This window comes from Strix aluco, chromosome Z, assembly GCF_031877795.1.
Source record: "Strix aluco isolate bStrAlu1 chromosome Z, bStrAlu1.hap1, whole genome shotgun sequence".
Classification (NCBI taxonomy): Eukaryota; Metazoa; Chordata; class Aves; order Strigiformes; family Strigidae; genus Strix; species Strix aluco.
The window spans coordinates 30,982,109-31,002,654 of record NC_133971.1 but is presented as its reverse complement, the minus strand read 5'-3'; the positions used below and the strand labels follow the sequence as shown (position 1 = coordinate 31,002,654).

Sequence of the window (20,546 nt, the reverse complement as noted above, 5' to 3'; positions counted from 1 at the left end):
ATTTCTGTTTAAAGTAAGACATGATAAGAGAGTATAACAAATGATAGAATAGGATTACAGGCACGAAAGGATGAAGGTTATAATACAGTTCTGTGTCTGACCTGCTCTCTCCTGTAAAGCATTATACTTTTGTGGATTTTAATGCATTTTGTGATTTAAGGGGAAGCATAGGGAGTAAAAGTCCTTCCGGGCTAAATGACTAAGTGTCTATTATGCCTCTAGTTTCACAACCAGACGTTATGACTCAGCTGATCCCTTGCATTTCCATGATTGTTCTGTATTTACACAGGTAGTTCACAATTCAGCAATCCATAGTAAATTTCTGACCTTATGAAATTCAATTGCAAAGTCAACATTGCAATGTCATATTACTAGGTTTAGGGTATTACCAAATGGAAGCTGAAAAATAATGACAAATACATTGAGATTAATCTTATGTTTTAAATAAAAAGATTAGTTCATCGTCATGAATTAAAGTAATGCTTTCAGAAATTGAACAGATGACTAAAGGACAAAAGAGAACATTGTCATATCGTCTGTTTGCCCATAAAAATGCTGGACCCTGTCCTACCATAAAGACTACAGGACTGAAACCCAAGATATACTCACTTCAGCGTGAAGCTAAATATACTGCCACTTAGGTTTGCAGATGGCTTATAGTGAAGATATGGTGTGTCTGTATTTCTAAATTGTCAGTTCAAAGCTATCGAAGCCTTAAATGTGTTTTGAGTAATCAAGAGGAAAGCTGCATAAAGTTAGCTCATTTTTCCTGATTTTGTCACCTATTAAAAAGTACACTGTAACAGACTTAAGACAAATATATGTAGGCTAAATTTTATGGCTAACATTAAAGCAAAAAAAAAATTAAAGAAATAGAATTATGTGTAATAAGACAAAGCACATAAAATATGCTTTGACTTAATCAAATGTTTTATAATAAACCAGATATTTTTTTATGTCTCTGTAAGGAAGATTATGGCAGTGCCTTGAACACATCAGTAGGCTCCAATTGCCTTAAGAAGCCTGTAACCCTCTTTCTCTGCACCCCCCTCCTGCAGGCTCTTCCCCTCACTGAGTGCTTGACTGCTTTTATTTAAGGTCAGCTCATTTTCCCTTGCAGAGAGGCTGACCCTTGCTGCTCCCTGGCAGGTTATCTGCCATTTCTTCCTCCAAGTGTCTGTTATTAGTGCCTCAAAATTGTGTCTCTGCTTTTCAATAAAAATAAATGCAAATTCCAAAAAGTTTTTTTGTAGGTCTCACAGTCAAGTTAACCTAAATAAGTTGATCAAAACTTTTTGAGTGTAAGAGTATAATAAAGACCAGAGATAGAGTTTGCAATAAATTACTCTCCTCTGTCTCTCTGAAAAAAAAAACCCAACAACCTGCATTTGGAAGGAGAGATCAGGTTTACTTCAACAGGGTTTGCTAAAATAGATTATAATTAGAACACTGACAACTACTTATTTGATAGCAAATTTCAGTGGTCTTCTAAATGAATCTTGTGTTAAACTTGCAAATTCTCTACTCTCTGAATTTCTCTATATATTAATTTCTGCATTACAATAAAGGCAGATAATGTTTCTAATTTTAAGCAATTTCTCACAATTAGAATCATATATGAAACTTTGTAACCCAGTGCTGGCAAGTTTGTGCTCGCCATTAAAGCTTGTTAAATTTATTGAGATTAATATAGTACACATATACCTAAACGTTGTAGATCATCTCATCTGTTAAAACTAAGTTTAAAAAAATATTCAGGTTGAAGTCCTTCCTAGCTTCCTGTCAGTAACTTGTTACATTTCATTAGAATAAAAACCATATGAAATTACCTTAATTTCAGTTTCAAAAATAGCAATTCAATACTAAAAGGTTAAAATCAATCATAATTGATACATTTGCAAGGCACTTTGCTTTGCTTTGAAATTCATACTCTAAAGTGTTCATACACTGTTGGTTATGGAAAATCTGTTAGAATCTTATTATTTAGTTGTAAAGATGTGTGTGGATGTCAGACATACTGCAAAGCTGCAATTCTGCACTAGAACAACACTGGAGGAATGTGTGTAGGATGGGGAACCATGAGTTAGAATTCTGGCTTTGCCATTTGCTATTGCCTGGTCTTGGCTAAGTCATTTTTCTGTCTCTAGTTTCCTCTATTTAAAATGTACACAATAAAATTTGTATTCACCTTTATTGTATGTTAATATTTTACAAAATTTTGACTCATGAAGTACTACGAGATTGTGAAGTGTTATTGCAGGCTATACAAATGCACATTATGTCACTGTTTACAATACCACAACTTCAACCGTTTTGCTTATTTACAGTTCTAAGATGTGGGATAAGTGGAAAAAAAACAGTGGTGTTACTGGGTCAATACATTTGGAGCATGATACATATCCAGTAATACCTAGGGAAGGTATGTGAATACAGTGAGAGTTAGGAAGCTAAATTTATAGTTTTAGTACAGATGGTACAGCTACCGTTGTCAGAATGAATTTTTCAGGTACCTCCAAAAAAAAATAGATAATGCCATACTGAAAACACTGGTCACAGAATTAAGAAGACATTGTAGAACTCTTACAGTAATACAATGGGGTTTATAGGGTTCATAGTTGAGAATTTAGGTCAGTGCCCTTCTGAACAGAAAACTGCATACAAACATATGTTTTATTCCTACCCAAAGTATCCCATGTTCCTGATGCTCCTCCCAGAAGCAATTTTTCCTGGCATAAATTCCTCCTTCTGAATAGAATCGCCAACAGTTGTCATAGAGTAACTGAAGTTGGAAGAGACCTCCAGAAATCATGTAGTCAGCTCTGCTGCTCAAAGCACGGTGAACTTGAACACATTATCACTTGTGATGCACATCATCATTTTTTGTCTAATTCATGGCTAATCTTGAGGTCCATCTGATCATCAGGAACAAATCTTAAAGTTCTTGTTTTCATCTACTGAAAGAACTGCATTTTGTGCTGAATCCAGATTATACTTTGTAAACTCCAGTTTCAAAAACATCCCTGTTAATAACTAGACTCATTTAAATGATAGATAATTGAGAAGAATGAGTACCGTTCAAATATTGAAATGCCTCTAGATACTTTGTCAGATGGTCTTTAAAAGCATAGCTTGTTGTAACCATCTCAATAATATGGTTTTGGAAAAAAAAGTTATAACAAAGGCACCTCAGTGTGACATGGTGAAACATTAATTTCTCAACTCTTGAGTCAAACACATAAAATAGTTTTAAGGCTTATCTTAAGAGTGAAGCTTAATTGTCAACAAAGTTTGCTGAACTTTGTAAATACAGAACATATTTGTTTATAATGTTAGCAGTCAACATATGGTAGTGGTTAATACTAGTTTTAATACTAATGTATTAGAATGACTAGTAGTCTAGTATTTAGAATGACCTTATTCAAGAGAATTACATAATTACAAAGAAAATACTAATTTCAGACAGAAAATGTGGAGTTGCCAGTAAAGCAAGCAGCAAAGGTCAGAATGTATGGTCTTCCAAAGCTGTACTTTGAATTATATAATCCCTATTTCTAAATAACAGATTTTTATATAGAAGCTCATACTGAAAGTAAAGCAAACTCATAATTAATTACTAAATAACTACTTTCTGTCTTTCTAAGCTATCAAAAAATGAAGTTGAAATCAGAGAGATCCTGCAAATTCTTTAGTAAAGCTGCAGTGAATAATGAAGAGTATATGACTTTACAAATAGTCAAAATGTAAGTATCTCACATGCATGGATAGCTATATTTGATTTTATTTTTTTTTCTTGCATTTCTTCTCATACAGAAAAAAAAATAATTCAATACACCACTTAGTTAACATGATGTCCACTGAGGAGCTAAATCTTCAAACAACAGGCAATAGATTTAATTTCTGTTGTGTATGAGCACACACCTGTTTTACAAATAAACCCCAGGACACCATTTCAGTTAGTCTATCTTATTTGCAGATCCCTGTACAACTGTAGAATAACCTGGGGCCAGAGGTGAGCATAGGAGTAAAAGAATTTGTTTAAACATACTTTTATGACTTCTTTGAACGGTGATTTGCACTTATTTGGGAAATTATTGGTGCTATGATAAAAGGACTTTGGAACTGACACAGATTTCAAGACATTGTCCTCTGCTCAGCTATGTGAGGGCTACACATTTTTACCTGAGGTTAGTGCAGTTAACTCTCCTATTTAGTTTTCTAGAAGGAGGAAGGAATGCACATAGAATCACGCTATTCTTTCTGTGCTTCATTTTCAAACTTTTTCTTAATCCCTCTCCATTTTATAGCTTTTAGCTATTTTCTTCTTGTGAATCTTTCTACTCTCCATCCTATGTCCTTCTATTCTCATCTGTTCTCTTTCTCTATATCTTTCTCTCCAATTTCAATCCCTTTTCTAGACTTTATCACCCCTTTATTCAGGTACCTCTCACATTCAGTCTCTGTAAAACACCTTAGAATCCCTTTACCAACAAAGTGGCAGCAAAGACATATTAAACATTTTAGTTTTTCTTGTCAGTGTCTGCTAATCACTTCAGTTACTTGCATCGGCAACAGTTAGACTTGAAGCCCGCTATACCAAAAATTTGACTAGAATACTGGAAATCTAATTGCTTTCTCTTTGTAAATATTTTTATGAGAAAGCAGTGCAAATGTCAGTTTTGCTGATGTAGTGCCTAACAGGATAGTCTTAATGTTACGGAAAATATGTCTGTCAGCCACAACTTCCATGTCTATTAGAGAAAAATCTATTTATTACAGGAATTAATTATTCTGGTAGTAATTTGAGTAACTTGTGGAATTTGGGTAATACTTGTAGCTAAGTGTATTAGATCTTTTAGTTTGTAACATTATTAGAATACCTAATGTACATTCTGATTTCTTTAATAAAATTGTAGTGTATTCCTAACTTTTAATAGCTATGGTGGGGGGTGGAGGGGATCCTCACAGAACTTACCAGATTTCAATACAATGAGATGTGCTTATTGAATTCCTTGAGATCATTCAAATATTGAGAAGACTATAACTGCAAGAAAAATGACACCAGAAACAATCAGGTAAAATGACAGTAGCTTTAAATTCACCTGCTAATCATATTGCAATTACTTTTTATTTTCCAAAATAAATAGTACTTTTTAATTTCCTTGTTCTCCTTGTACAGTTTTCTGCTTTGAAATAGCCCATGTGTTTCAATTTGAGTTTTCTGGAGATCAAGAGGGAATCTCAATTGTTATGACATTTTTTCTGACACTGAATGTATTTTCCCTTGGGCCTAAGTCTGCATGTAGTCATGAAAACATTGTGCTTTGGATGAAATCAATAGGGTTTATTTTGTTTGCTTTTATGTTCTTCTGTATGTTTGTGTAGGTTGTACTGAATAATTTTGTTCTTTGCATTATATATTCTGTAAGTTCTAAGACACTGAAGCTGCCTTTGGATCATAGAATCACAATATAATTTGTTTTGGAAGGAACACCTGGAGGTCATTTTCTCAAACCACCTGCTCAAAGCAGGCTTACCTTCAGCATTAAATGAGGTTGTGTAGTGCATTATCCAGTTGAATTTGAAAAACTCCGAAGATTTATAATAATAAAACCTCTTCCAATTCCTACATAACCTTTTTTTTTTTTTTTTTTCTTTTTAAAGGCAGTCAAAATTTCTCTTGCTACAACTGTGACTACTGCCTATTGTCTTTCTTCTGGGCACCACTAAGGAGAGTCTGGTTCCATCTTCTCTACAATCCCCCTTCAGATAGGTGGTCACACTTCTCATCTCCTCACATGCTCCATCCTCCTAACCATCCTCATGCCTCTGCTCAGCCTTGCTCCAGTATGTGCTGGAAAGCCCAAAACTGAACACAGTGCTGTAGATATGGCCTTTCAAATGCCAAATAGAGGGGAACGTTTTCTTTCCTTGACCTGCTTTGCTGCCCCCTTCAGTCACTCCAGACACAGGAGATCTAGGCCCTGTATCAGTTGGAAATAAATACTAGGATTCGGAAAAAGAAAGAAATTTTTTGTTTTCAGCTGCTGAGAACCTTTTTGTAGCTTGCTGATGTAATAAAATTGGATACAAGGATACTACTGTTCACCTGAAGTCTATGAGATGTTGGTAGAGAAGTACGGCTTCAATGAACTGTGTGCTGACATCAGAGCTGTACATTAACAGCTGCTGTCTTTCATCCTCAGTACTAGTTAGCCCATGTAATTTGCCAGAAACAATGAAGAGAGAAGATGGTAGAAAATCTGCTCCTCTGCAGCTATTCGTATACACAGGCAATATGAGGAGTTGCATTTAAAACACACAAACGTTGGAGGAATTTAGCCTGCCTATGATTTCTTTGGTTAGACAAATAGAAACAAAACCAAGATTACATTAAAAAAATCTCTATTTATACACACCTTCTACATCAAAATTCATGCCACATATATCTAGATGCAGCAACACTCAAGACAGAATACTATTTGGCCTAAATCAGCGGGGAAATACAGGATAGACATATATTATAACATCCGTTGTAATGGCAACATCATCACATCATCCCATCTAAGAAAAAAGGGCCCTTGACTTCAGACAGTGAGTGACTGAAAGGGTGAGAACTTCACACCAGGGAAGAGGCATTTGTCTACTGATGTGTTGTGTTACTAAAGATCCTTAACATAGAAACTGCATGATTTGGATTACTTACAAGGTTTAGTACTCTTGCAATTGGACTAATGCTAGATTGTTATTTTTTGTTTAGACTGTAAAAGCATTCATTAGACTAGCAATTTCTAATTCTAATTTCTGGTTCTTTTGGCTACCCATAATGAAGGTGGTATGTAATACAGCGTATACTAGTCACGTATTTCAGGGCTAGCAAGGCTGGCTGCCAGTCTCTTGCTTTAACATATGACAATTGTTCCTAAACTCACACTTTAATGCAGTCATTCTTTTACCAGTCTTCAGTGTTTTTTACTTTAAATGTTTTTTTTTTTTTTTTTACCATAAATTACCATTCTCCTCTCCATTATTGAAAGAACTCTGCTTTCCTGAAAAATTAGTACATGATCCTAAGAAGATATGGTACCCTCTTTTACATATATTATTTTGGTTAGCTTTTTGCCAGATTAACTAGCATAAGGATCACATTCTTTATAGTTATTGATGTTCTCACAAGCTTTATTCTAGCAAGTCGCAAATATGGTCAAACCACTAGAAGTTATATATGAAGAATACTTGCATTAAATTGTTCTGCAGCAAACAGAACACGGTATTTTCTTTCTGACACAGCTTTTGAAGAGGAAAAGAATAGAGCAAAATATTTCTTTTAGTATTTTAATAGTTATATCTGCTAAGTAGAAGTTAAAGAATATCAGTACTGTTTTCAAAACAAACTGTGAAATAGTTATTGTATTTCATATTCAACTATTAGACATTATGGTTAAATGTTTTTTGTATTGTAAAGTGTTAGAGGCTATATTTTTCTAAAAGACTCACTGGCTTTCACTTTCTATTTTTAAATAAAATTTCAACATGCTTTCCACCTCACAAAATAAAAACTTCTCTGCCACTCATGAGACACTGAGATTAGTGGGAATTTGAAAATGTGGGTTTGAGGAGTTCATATGAGTACAAAAGAATCTAGGAAAAAATAGGATCCAGAAATTGTTAGCTTTGTTTTTCTATGTACATTTATAGTTACAAAGATGGCTAAATTTATTGTGTTTCCTGAGAGAAATTGTCAAATGACATTACTGTCTTATATCTCAAATATGAAACTTTACAAAATTACCACTGCTGCTTTCCATAAGGGCTTTTGTCCCTTAAATTGTTTAAAAAAATCTTATTTTTAAGTAGATGGTAAAAGTACAAAATTCTGCATATAACCATAATTTAAGTTTTAACTGTAAAATAGATTAAAATTTCACTGAGGTCAAGGTTACTTTTTTGCTGACATTAGCAATGCTGATTTCATTAGTATGTTTTGTACAAGCTTTATGATGCGTTGTCATCTTCTCATCAACTTACCATCTAGAAAGCATGTTCTGTAATTTAGTAAGGTGATCGCTTTACCAATAATAAATGTATGACTATGAAGTGTTAGAGTATCACTTAGTGAAATTATTGTACCTGATATATAATTGAATTTATTTCTTGTGCAATATAATAGATAGCACTAAAATAATTTAATTCTAGTGTAATGTATGCTGATGTCAGTATCCAGCGTTTGGGGTTTTTTCCTTCCCACTGACTTCACTGAACACTTAACAGATCCAGAAGTATTACTAAGCAAGTATTATTTAGGGAATACTCAAAGGCACTCTTTTGTTCAGTCAGCATTGGAAGCCACAGACTGATTTTCACTATTAGAAGAATACCAGCAGCCCAGCAGAGAAACTCCACATTACTGGGGGTGGGAATATCTTTTAAGGTCTCACCTTTGGAATTTGGAGTTTGGTCTACTATAGATAATTATTTTATTGTAATGTGCATTCGTGTGATTGACTGACGTTAGGATTCCTATTTCAGGTATGCATTATTATATTTACATGGAACAATTCCTGCAAGTGCTGTGTAGCTTGTAGGTTGTTCCACTGCAACTAAGTGACAACTTCTTGGCATAGGTGCGTGATTCTCATCATTTATATGCATACATTCACGAATTACTTGCATCAAAGAAAATTGCCTCTGAATCACAGCGGGACTCCATGCACAGCAGTGATCCTGTGTACACTTTTGCTTCATCTCTTGTATTTCAAATGGTTTGTGTCTTGCAGGGTATGGTCTATGGATGCTTAAGTACCAGCATCTTCCATTTCACACTGAGAGACTTTGCTGCTAAAAGGCAGGCACTCTTACTGCTCCTCCACTGTACCCCACATAAGCACTTATTGTTTATTTTATTTAGTCATTTTGAACATTTAATTATTTTATAGATGTTCTGCACTCTGCTTTGCAGCTGAACACATGATTGCATTTCCCTCTGTGATTCAGAGATGGAAGCCAATATGTCAGCAATTTTCTGCCAGTGTTCACAGGCACATGTTATGTCCCGTCAGTTCAATGTGCTTCCCTCCTACTGCCTGCACGTTGTGAGTCTGATGCTCTGTGTACTTTTCTTTAGAGAGCTGCCATGCTGGATAGATGCTAAAATTGCATAATGGAGTATATGAGCTGACCTGGAGCTACAGGGACAGAGAGATCTTGTGTCTAACCTTCAGACTCTTCCTTTATTCTCAGTTAGACCAGAGACACCTTTTCCACTCCTTTGCTAAAGTCAGTCAGACAGGACATGCACATATGCATCTAATAACATCTAAATGTCTTCTTCTCAAGTTCAGGTGAGCTCATAAGAGACACTTTTTAAAAAGTAAAAAGTTTACCATGTGGAGAACTAACTGTGCTTTGTATTTCACATCCAAGTATGCTTCCTTCTTCTTTCCCTGTCTTTGAAATATCCCCTGCGTATTTTTCCCCTTCCAGAAGAATTCAGCTCCTTAAAACCATAATTGTGCACGTAAGACACAAAGAGATTGATCAGTTAGTATGCTTTTCAAACAGTCTTTGTCTTTTCCTATTGAAAGTACAGAAATAAAGGATGTTACTCATGCAAAATGGTGACTCAAGAAATTACAAAAAAGTAAAAATTAAGCCAAAATGGAAATGAGTTGATCTCAACCTTCCTTCTCTTGTGTTAGCTTATTATAGGAGTTGTATGGACACTTAGGCTGCTGAAAAGTAGACAAGTTACTTTTCCTGTAAATATGACACCCTGAAGTAAAAATTTTTGTCCTCGTTGGATTCTTTGTTTTCCGGCTTGCGAATGTCAAGTGAGTCATCATTCACATACAGGTAGTAACTTGTATCTTCATAGCACTGGAACTGCACTGAATCTCCTTGGTAATGCATGATGAAAAAGTGATTATCTTCACTCAGCTATGAAAACACACAAAGTAAAGAACGTATGTTATATTTTCAAAGCCTCTCTATAGGCTTTCATGTGACAAAAATTCATGTATGTTGCTGGCTTGTTATATTTTGAGTGCTTTTCTCTGGTGACACACATTTACCACTTTTTAGATAAATCTTTGAAAACACATAATAATTTTGAGAGAAATTCTGTGTAACTATGAATAAAATAATACCTGTCTCCCTCAAAGGTCTGAGTATTTCCAGACCCAAAGCTGCATTCCTTTGCTTCACGAAAAGACCAGCACAGTTTTCCTCTGCAGTATACCTGTTATTGGGATAATATAGGATTTTCATCTGGTTATTTTCTTACCACAGACCTATCCTGTCAACTGCCACTAGCAACAAAATATAAACCCACAGTTTTTCTTGTCTCTTTTGGAGTAGAATTAGAATGTTACGGTACAAATTAAACCCTGTTAAATCTGCAAAACCTGATAAACTTAGGATACCAGGGAGCTGCTGAACCTGCCCAAGGCCTCCAGCACCCACTGGCACCCACGACAGATGATGTAACCCACCACATATCCAAAAAGGCAGCGGCTGCTATAGGTGGGCAAAGGCTACAGGGCAGTATATGTAAGCACACCTGCTGAAACGAAAGACCCCATGTGTGACCGTGTACAGCTGCCCAGAAGCCCCCGGAGCGTGAATATGAGCTTCTGCTCCTGAGTGTGTACACTGAGTGAGGGAGTAACTGAGAAGACTGTGAATAGTTATCTGCTGCTAATAGTAAGAGCTTAATTAATAAAAGGTTGAGATTGGTGTTTCCCCCAACTCAAACTCTTGCCAGGGAGCAGGGAATTTATAATATCTTTTGGGGAAGAAAGATGGCAAATGAATGCATCCTAATCAAATTACTTCATCTTCCCTTTTGAGTGATCTGTTTAAACACTCTCATCCTACCCACAAGACAGTTCTATAAATCTGACCAGTCTGGTGTATCAGCATTGTGTGCAATGCTTAAAGGAACCTCTAAAAGGAAACTGAATGCTTAAGAAAAAGTGGGAGGATATAAAAGGGTCCCAGCTATGCTAGAGATTAAGGCATTATCAATAACCACCTTTCCATGGAAGGAAGAATGTGTCCCTTCAACCCATATGACAACAGGGAAAGGAAAGAAAATGTCCTGCAGTTATTGCGGAATACAAGAAAGAAACTTGAGGACACCCCTCCTGTATTAGCAAAGTTATAACGGAAAGCAGCTAAAACATTCTGCCCTGATCAAGCCAGTGTAGCAGCAGAGTATTTCAGCTTCAATCCAAAAATTCTGCTTTGAAAAATACTATTAAGAAAGTTGAAGACAATTTACCTTTAAGGAAGAAATACCTTCTAGGGACTCAAAAAAGTAATAAGGAAATAGAAATGGAATAAGAGAATCTGGTGACTTCAGGAAAAAAAAAAATAAAGAAAACCTACAGAAGCAAGGAGAGGGATTCATGTGTACAATACAGCGATTCACCCTAGAGCAAGGGAGACTCCGATAGGATCTGGTAAATGTGAAGCCAAAATTAGGTGCTTGCAAAAGCAGATTGAGATGTAAAAAATAAAAATACCTGCTGTATCTGCATGAAATGATGGAAAAATAGATGGAGAGCCATCACAGGAAGATGATCTGGGGAATGATAATGTGTGACTGGAAGAAGTAGGAGGATCTGGGAGTAGAAGTATATCCAAACACTGTTAGGGCTGGGAGTTGCAGCAGGTCATTGAAGAACAAGGTGTTTTGCAAGAATTCATGACACAGATGATTTCCTATTATGGCCTGTTAAGAAGGCTCATGAGAAAACCTGGAGAATACGGTGGACTACTGCCAGATAAAGTTTATCCTGAGAACAGCTCCTATGGCAGTAGTCATGCCTGAGAGATCATTTGCAAGTTTCAAGAAAAAAACAACTGGTTTTCAGTTATAGATCTGACTGTTTCTTTGTCATTGCATTAAATGAAAAACCAACTTGCAGGTTAGGTTTCAAAAAAATACACTTTTACTCATGGCCCACAGGTGATCCACAATCCACTTGCAATAGCATATGTCTGCTTATGTTAGAAAAATGCTACAAATGTTTTAAAATAAATAGACTAAAAATGATTTAATGCCAGTTTGAATAAGACACAATGAGCATAATGCCAGGCTAAGCTCAACTGCTGCACTCTAAACCAGGAAGCAGCTAAAAGATAAAAAGGAATGGATATGAAGGCCAGCTGAAATAGAACTAATCATCTGACATTGTCATTACACAAAGCAGTATAGGGCACACTACAATCTATATTTTGCCTCAGATGAAACAAGGAAATGAGCACATGATCAAAAACTACATGAGTCATGCAATGATAATAAATAAGCAAGCTAGTAAAACTGAGCTGTCACCTCAATTACATCAAAGAAGCTATGGACCTTGAAAAGTATTACAAATTAATTATATGGTGCTTTGGATTTGTGACTGGAACAGGGTTGATGACACACCAGTGTTTTGGCTATTGCTGAGCAGTGCATACACAGCATCAAGGCCTTCTCTTTTTCCCGCTCTGCTCCAGTGAGTAGGCTGGGGGTGGGCAAGAGGCTGGGAGGGGACACAGCTGGGACAACTGTCCTGGATTGGCCAAAGGGACACTCTGTGCCATATAATGTCACGGTCAGCCATAAAGGCTGGCATAGAGGAAGAAGAGGTGGGGGTTTTTTTGCTTCCAAGGTGGTTGTGGCTCAGAGACTGACTAGGCATTGATCTCCTCATAGGAGGAGGGAAGTATTTTTGCATTGCTTGGGGTTTTTTCTGATCTTCACACATTATACTGTCTTTATATTGACTCATGTCTTACTTTTGCTCTTGCTATTCTCTCTCCTGTTCCACTGGTGGGGAGTGGGATTGAGTGAGAGGCTCTGTGGGGGCTTGGCTGCTGGCTAGGGCCAACAGACCTCAGTGCTTATTTTCTCACATGTCCTGACAAATGGTAGGCTGTGCTTCCAGCCCTGGGGCAGTTGGTTCCAGGTGTCTTGGACATCCCTCCACATGCAAGAAAACTGTGGCTTGCACTCTGCTACCAAAGGGATCAAGAAAAATGCCTTGGCAATATCAGTTGTAGAATACACTCTACCACATTTGATTCCTATTCATATTGGAGCTCTAGGACATCTGATACAGCAGAACTCAATTGTGGCATGACTTTGTTCAGGCCAGAGTAGTCCCCTGTTAATTTACATCCTCCATCAGACTTTCACAGTGGCCATATGAGACTACGGAAGGGTGAGTGAATCTTGCTGATTACTCCTTGGTTCTTCAATAGATGAATCAACTTATGGAGCCAAAAAACCCCTCAAGCTCCACGCTGGGTGCCAGCAAGGACTGTGATGGGTTGACCTCAGCCAGCAACCAAGCACAGTAAACATGGCATTATCATTACTGACAAGGTCAAAAGTTCTGAACCAAGGTAATTCTGTGGACCTCATTTGCCAGATTTTGACTGTTTGGAGCTTCATTTTCTTTATTTTGGCCTATTTAATTGGAGTAAAGGCTAAGTCCCACAATAAGATCTTTCATGACTGCATAGCTAACCTCTGACTTTATCTGTCTGTCTTCACACAGAATCACACAGAATCATTCAGGTTGGAAAAGACCCTTGGGATCATCAAGTCCAACCATGAAGCTTGTTTAGCCTCATCTAACTACACAGCAAAGTAGAGAGGACCCTAGATTAAAAACTGTTACAGCTCTTAATGGAGCTTTGAGAGTTGCAGCTCTTCAGATCTCAGTCCACCCTGGCTGCGGAATTCCAGTCAAAGTTTTTGGAAAATGCTGTTCAGCTTTAATAACCTAATAATCCTGCATTATCTGCCAAGAGACAACAATTTGAAGAGGAGCAGCCAGATCTAGTGATAGAATTGTTGACTTCAGTAATCTTTTAAGCAAATGTGTTAAGTCAAGAAGGAACTTAGGAGGGGTATCAGCTGAAAAAGTAAAGAGAAAGGAAGGTTTGAAATGGAGGGAAAACTGAGTGCTACTAGTACTTAATAAGAGCTGAGAGGGTTAAGTATACATATGCAAAGATCTGTGGGTGGTAATGTATCATTAATAGTAAAATATTATGGTTGAACCAGAACAGAAATAACACTGAAGGGAGATACTACAGATATGTACTGAAGGAGATATGTACTTCTCTGATAACCCACATATAATCACTAAACCATGCACTTCTGGAAGTGTAGAAAAGAAATAACATAAATTTATATATAATTAATGAAAATGCTAAAATGAAAAGATTAAAATCTGTGTATATATGTAAGAACACAGAATGTGAACAACTCTCCTTGGTAACTCTTGCCTTTACTATTTGTTCCCTCTGTACTCCCTCCTCCTATGATCTGTTTAGCTGCCTGTGTTCCAAGGATACAGGCCCAGCTCTCATACTACATGATGGCATAATTTTGGTCCAGACTTCTAAGGAAACTGCTAATTTATGAGACAGCCTGCAAGAAGATAAGAAGGGCATGAAACAGTAGCAGTCTAGTTGAGAACTCAGGGTCAAATCAAGCCATTAATGTCAACAGTGAATGCCAAATAAAACTCATTTCAACATCATAACCATATGCTGTTTTTTCCAGAAATGACTGGGATTAACACTTTCCTGTGCGTAGGCTACATCAAGTGACAAAGTTTGTAAATGTAATCCTACTTACGCTAAAAGACACTGTATTGACTAGTGAGAGAATTATATATAAGGGGTGGGAAACATCCCATCATTGTCAACATGTTGTGGGGAGATAGTTGGAAAAACCTTTTCTGTGGCAGAGCCAAAGGGAAATACTGTTCTGTATCTCTTTATTCATCCTGTTGTGTGGTTAACTGCATTTGCTTGTATGATATTATTAATTATGATAAGTATGCTCTGTTACAGAGTTAAAATAATTACAGTTATAAGTAAATGTAAGCCTGCTCCTGGGTGAACTGTTGGGGTTGGCCTCTCAGCTGCCGTGTGTGTGTGCACTGCGTGAGGAAGTAACTGCATGTACGATGCAGTTTTCCACTCTTACCAGCACAGTGTTGCAATACATATTAGTTGTGATCTGTGTTACCTTCCTCACTTAGTCTCCTGCCAGAAGAAGATGTTATTATACTCTATTACTTGCTGTTGCAAGCTGTTATTATTTTAGTGTGATAATAACAGCCTAATTAATAAAAGATATTTTAATAAACATTGATTGTGAACTGTGTCTCCGTAAGCCTTGGTTACAGAAATGGAAATTTACAACACTCTGTGCAACTCTTCCTGCTGGTGTAACAGCAGGCTCCACAGATTCTCATGTTTCTGGTAATTCTACTGGCAGTCTTCCAATAAAAAAAGGAAAATGCCTGTCTTTAAGACTTACTGTCAGAAGCTAGCAGACTAAATATCACATTGCAGCACCACATAACTTTGTCATTGACCATGAGAAGTATTTCTCTGTCTCAGTCACTTTTTCATCCTAAGGACAGTGGAGGCTTTATTCATCACACCAAAAATTATCTCCTGATCAGTGCACTCATTCTAGAAGATTTATTAAGAATTTCATGATTCAGACTTGACTATGATTTTGCCTCTTGGCCTGAGTGGATGTAGTTCAAGTGCAGGCTGCTGATTTCTCACACAAAGAAGTAACTTTTTTTTTCTACTAATTGAAGGTATCAGCAAGAAACTATGATGAGGAGATCACTGTCTCTCTGTTAGGTAATGAATGGGTTCTCAGAATGAATTTTTCATTTTAATTATCTGTTTAGAAACCCAGAGTCCTTAATAGGTCTCTCCAGGCAACTGTTACAGCCCTTCTTTCCAGCTGTCCCCCAAAACTTGCAGCCATCAAGACACTAATTCTTTCCCTATGCACAGCTCCACAGAAAAAGGCATATCTTTTTCTATAAAAAAGCATATGAAATAAATTTTAGAAGAATGCAATATGACTGTGATAGTTTATATCATACAAGGAGGGGATAAGAAGTTGCCATATAAATTTCCTAAGTTTCATAGCTTTCTCCTTCTATATAGAGCCAAGCAATATTTGCAGCAAGTAAGTACCTCAGCAGGAATGTAAACTGAAGGAACCACTTGGATTTTCCAGGCCTGGTATGCAGGTTTGTTCATTAATTATTAAAAAAAAAAAATGAATAGTACTGTAGCTCATACCTTTGAAAGACCATTTCAGAATGACTTCAAACAAGAAACTCCTTGTAATTTCAAATTACCAGAATTCATTTCTGATTTAAGAGAAATGCTAGCAAAGTCAGAAATATTAGGCTGGGAAGTTCAGGTTTTCAGTGTTTCACATTTGTTGTTATGAAGTTCTGAATGCTATCTGATCACAGATAGCTTCAATTTTGCTCACTGAAATTGGAAAGATTGTCTTTTCAGTCCCTCTGAACAGTAAATCCACTTGACTACAACCCTAACAAAAATTATTATTAGCTACATTTCCTTAGTTTTTCTTTTTCTCTAGGTTAGAATGTCTGTCTAAGATATCTTGTAGAACAACTAAAGTAGTTTTCTTCCTGTGTTCACAAGGTTTTATCATTTCTGTATAGAGAAGAGCCAACAAAGTCAAACTGTGGTCACAAAAACGTGTTAAGAAAGCAACTGGCTACCTTTATTTCTATACACAATGCATTACTCCTGATTTGTAATCATCTGCTGATACAGAATTCAGTCTGAAAGTACTTCAGGGACTGCTTACTTCTGTTATTTATATTAAATTATATATAATTTATGGTTTTATTACTTCCCAGAAGTTTTTGACTGATGGATTCACTATTTCTTAAAAACTTAAATCACTCTTGTAGTCTGACCCTTCTAGATCCGCTAATACACTCATCCAGATTTACTAGATTGTGCCTAAGAATTTGTACAAAGTGAAAACTACTTTGTATCTCCCTGCATTTTATATACCATAGTATTACAGGAAACATCTCCATCTTTCGTGTTTTAATTGAAAGTCAGATATTTTGCCTGCAGATTGAAGGATGCACTCACACATACAAGTCAAGTCAACAGTATGGGAAAGTTCTTATTTTCCCTTTTCTGAGGAAAATAGTAAAAATCAGCTGAAGTAGGAAAGTAAACAATTAGTCACTTAATGAAAAAGAGCAGGGTGCATTTAGCTGCACTTCTTTTACACCTATGTTTGCATACACACTCTCTCACACACATGTTTTTATTTGTTTGATCATAATTATATACCTGTTTGAAGTCGGGATCTTCATGGTTGCATGTTTTCAAGTTGCATCTTTCCACTGAAGGATAATCTGGTTCTGAACAGGATGCTTTTAAGACCTGTGTTTACAACCGCCCAGATTGGTAATTTTGTCTTCATATTTTGCTCTTTTAATCCACTAAATTTAGTATTAATTCTAAAGAAGCTCTCTTTTTTAATAAAGTGCATTAATGATTACATTCAAATTATCCAGGATTAATAAATCGATAAATTCTCAAAACACTTCCATGAATAGATTCCTCTTTTACCATTTGCAATGCAAAATGAATTGGGCTGAAAGAAAATACTGAAGACAGTCCTTCAAACTGTTTAATGCCTGGATTCTATTTTGCAGTGCAGCCAAGATTGACCATGTTGTAACAGAATACCAAAACTTTATCACAGATAAGAAGCCTTGTCATCTTGTGTATCAGAATTCCTGTTGAGACTAAGAAAATTATTTGTATTCTGCTGGATAAATAAAGGTCCATGATCTTTCCAAGGTTTTTACATATTTGGGAGACATTAAATATGTCTCCTCTCATTTTCAGATAAGAACTGCTTTTAATCATGTCAAGAAACATAATCTGGTATAACTTGGTGCTTCAAAACAGGGAATTGTAAGTCAAATCAATAAGGGCTGACCACTCAGTTGTTTCTCTGATTTGGTGGAACACTTTTCAAACAATTAATTTATGAAAAGGTAATCTCTGAACCAGAAAAATCCTTTTAAAATAGTTGCTCTTTAAAGGACAGAAGGGAAAATCCCAGTGGGATAATAGGCTATAAAAATAATTAATGTATCTTGCAACATACATTTCCCCAGATAATTTCAGGAAATGGATTTTATGGAAAGTCATCTGTGAATTAAAAACAAATGAAAAACATCAAAGACTTAATCTGACAAAGCATTTGGCAATTTACACCATCATGCATGGCCAGCATTGGATGAAGGGTCATTCTTTATCTCAATATAATCTATGTAAACAGAGCTTCTTAGACCTTTGCCCTGTTTTAGAGGGTAAGTTCCAACATAACATTCTTCCTCAGACAGATTTTAGTAAAGGTTATAACCCTCCAACAGGGAAAACTATCCTTGCCTGCTCTTCCTACCATAAACAAACCTTCACAAGACTGGAGAAAATGAGAATGCTCTGACAACAGATGGTAAATGTTTAAAACAGGATACTGTGTTCAGCTGTATTTTCTTTTCACCACATTCCTTGCCCTGTCATTCACGTTGATTAGGAGAAAATAATTCCACTCTTAAACTCATCTCTTTCCAAGGCAGCATTCCTGCTTCTTCCTCCCCTTTTATTTCCTGCATGTTTTCTGGTTAAAAGACCCCTCTCCCTCCACAGAGACTGGAACCCAACATTCCCGACTGTCTTCTAGTGACAGTAGTCAACTACCTAACCCAATGATTTTTGCAATAACCTACTTTAAATATTTCCCCAGACAGAATAGAGGGAGGTAGTCAGAAGTCATGAAATGTGGAAGGTGGTAAGTAAAGGAAACTGAATTTGAAAAGGTCTGTTGGGGAAATTGTCCTATAGTAAGAAAGAGCACCCACAATTTACAGAGGAAATAACTTCTTACCTTCAGAGACAGCTGTTTCTTACCCTTGCACAATAGGACAAATTCATTAAGCTTTGATCTCTGTGTGAGGATCACCAAATTCTTAGAATCTGTTTTACACAGAGGAGAATATTGTACTGAAATGTGTATGACTTTATAAAATGAAGCATAGATTAAAATATTTTGTAAAGAGACAACATTCATGTTCACTTTACATCGACAGACATAGCAATAGAAGCAAATATAAGCACTCTTGATACTGTTCTCTTCTGTAAAGTATTTAAAGTCTACAGCTTTATGATGCTTTAAGTTTTCCAGTTACATAATTTTTTTCTATATATTTATAATTAATGTATGGAATATCAGTTATACATTAATATATATAATATGAACCACAAAGGCATATATAATAGTACTTAATGCATACATGCAATATACGTGTTTATGTAATATACCTGTGTATACATCACTACGGAAAATGTACAATTTTTTTCCCTTTTATTTTCTGCATGCTTTCTAGGTCAAAATCTTTCCACTATCATAATTTTGGGTGCATTGGATTTACTCCCTTTTGAGATAATACTGTTTTTTCAGCTGCAGGAAATAACAACATATCAATAATACAGGATACTCATCAGACTGATAAACTGGCAATATTCATTACCTTTTGGTGCTTCAAGGCCTCAGCAAAAAGTAAATAAATTAAGGTACCCCTTGTGAACTGATACAGCATACAAGAGCATTACTTAGCAAAACCTGTGACATTAATAACTATACGGTGATGCTATAACTCTCTGACTGCCTTGCAGATTTACTTCAAATAATACCACTTGTGCTTTTAAAAGTCTCTCAGGTGTACTGTTTAAGACAAAAACATAAAAGAAAGTAGCAGTTGATCTATATGTTCGTCACTGCAGCAACTGAATACAAATTTTACAGAGGTTAGCATTATGCTATATAATTATCCATTAACAGTTGCAGTCAAGGAGATTTTTTTTTTCATATTAGCAAAGGTATTTTTTAGCCTTTGAAAGATATTCAGAATCAGCAGATCATATTCATCCCATCTGACTGATTTTGGGTGCTCTAATCCTGGCCCTGATTTTAGTTGCTCTAACTTACCATAACTGTAATGCTTTTGTGGAAGCCACCTGAAGGAATTTTGTCTGAGTCAGCTATAGCATGAAAATAGCATAAAAATCCTTGTTAAAAATTGAGACACACTCCACCCTAGTGTATTTTACTCAGTTTACATATGTATTCAGATAAACATAGTAGAATGTAGAAGGTCTAAAATTCTGCCATTTTTATTATATTTTGTGACATCACCTTAGATTGCTTCAGTCACAATTGTCCAACTTCAGCTGCAGCATGTAAGAGGCACATCAGCAGGCAAGAGAGATTTCATATCCAAGTCAAGAGTGTCTTGACTTACAGGTAAGAGTGGCACCAAAAGAGGGATGCAGGAGTCCAGCCAGTCAACCAGGGACATATGTCAATACGAGTTACATCCTAATTATCCTTGGCTTTCTCCATCTGTAGAGTTTATTGCGACTTGCTTATACATTGTTTAGCCTGAGTAAATCCAAGGAGTCTAACTTTCCCTATCACCTCTGAAAAACAAAAGTGGTCTATCAGGCAGATAGCAAATGGCAAGGAAACTAAGGAACCTTTCCATGATTTCCTATGTGATGCTTCCACTCTCTGATGGCCTCTCTGGTTACTAAAACCTTACCAGAGACTAAGGGGCAATTTTAAAAATTCATGCAAAGGAAATTAACTAAATACA

The 20,546-nt window shown here is 36.2% G+C and overlaps 1 protein-coding gene across 5 annotated transcripts in view; it reads right to left on the bottom strand.

The window, feature by feature from the left end:
* LOC141918078 (uncharacterized) overlaps positions 1-20,546 on the bottom strand; it is a 39,978-nt gene that overhangs the window by 6,370 nt on the left and 13,062 nt on the right. For 3 of the 5 annotated variants that reach the window (XM_074812109.1, XM_074812108.1, XM_074812110.1), the window contains 3 exons: positions 18,779-18,867; positions 17,167-17,259; positions 2,175-9,933 (listed from right to left, as the gene is read on the bottom strand). In XM_074812109.1, coding sequence (XP_074668210.1) covers positions 9,745-9,933; positions 17,167-17,259; positions 18,779-18,867 — 371 coding nt within the window. In that variant the 3' untranslated portion in view covers positions 2,175-9,744. Of the gene's footprint in view, positions 1-2,174; positions 9,934-17,166; positions 17,260-18,778; positions 18,868-20,546 lie in introns of those variants that run through there. The other 2 variants (XR_012621563.1, XM_074812111.1) reach the window with 2 other exon arrangements.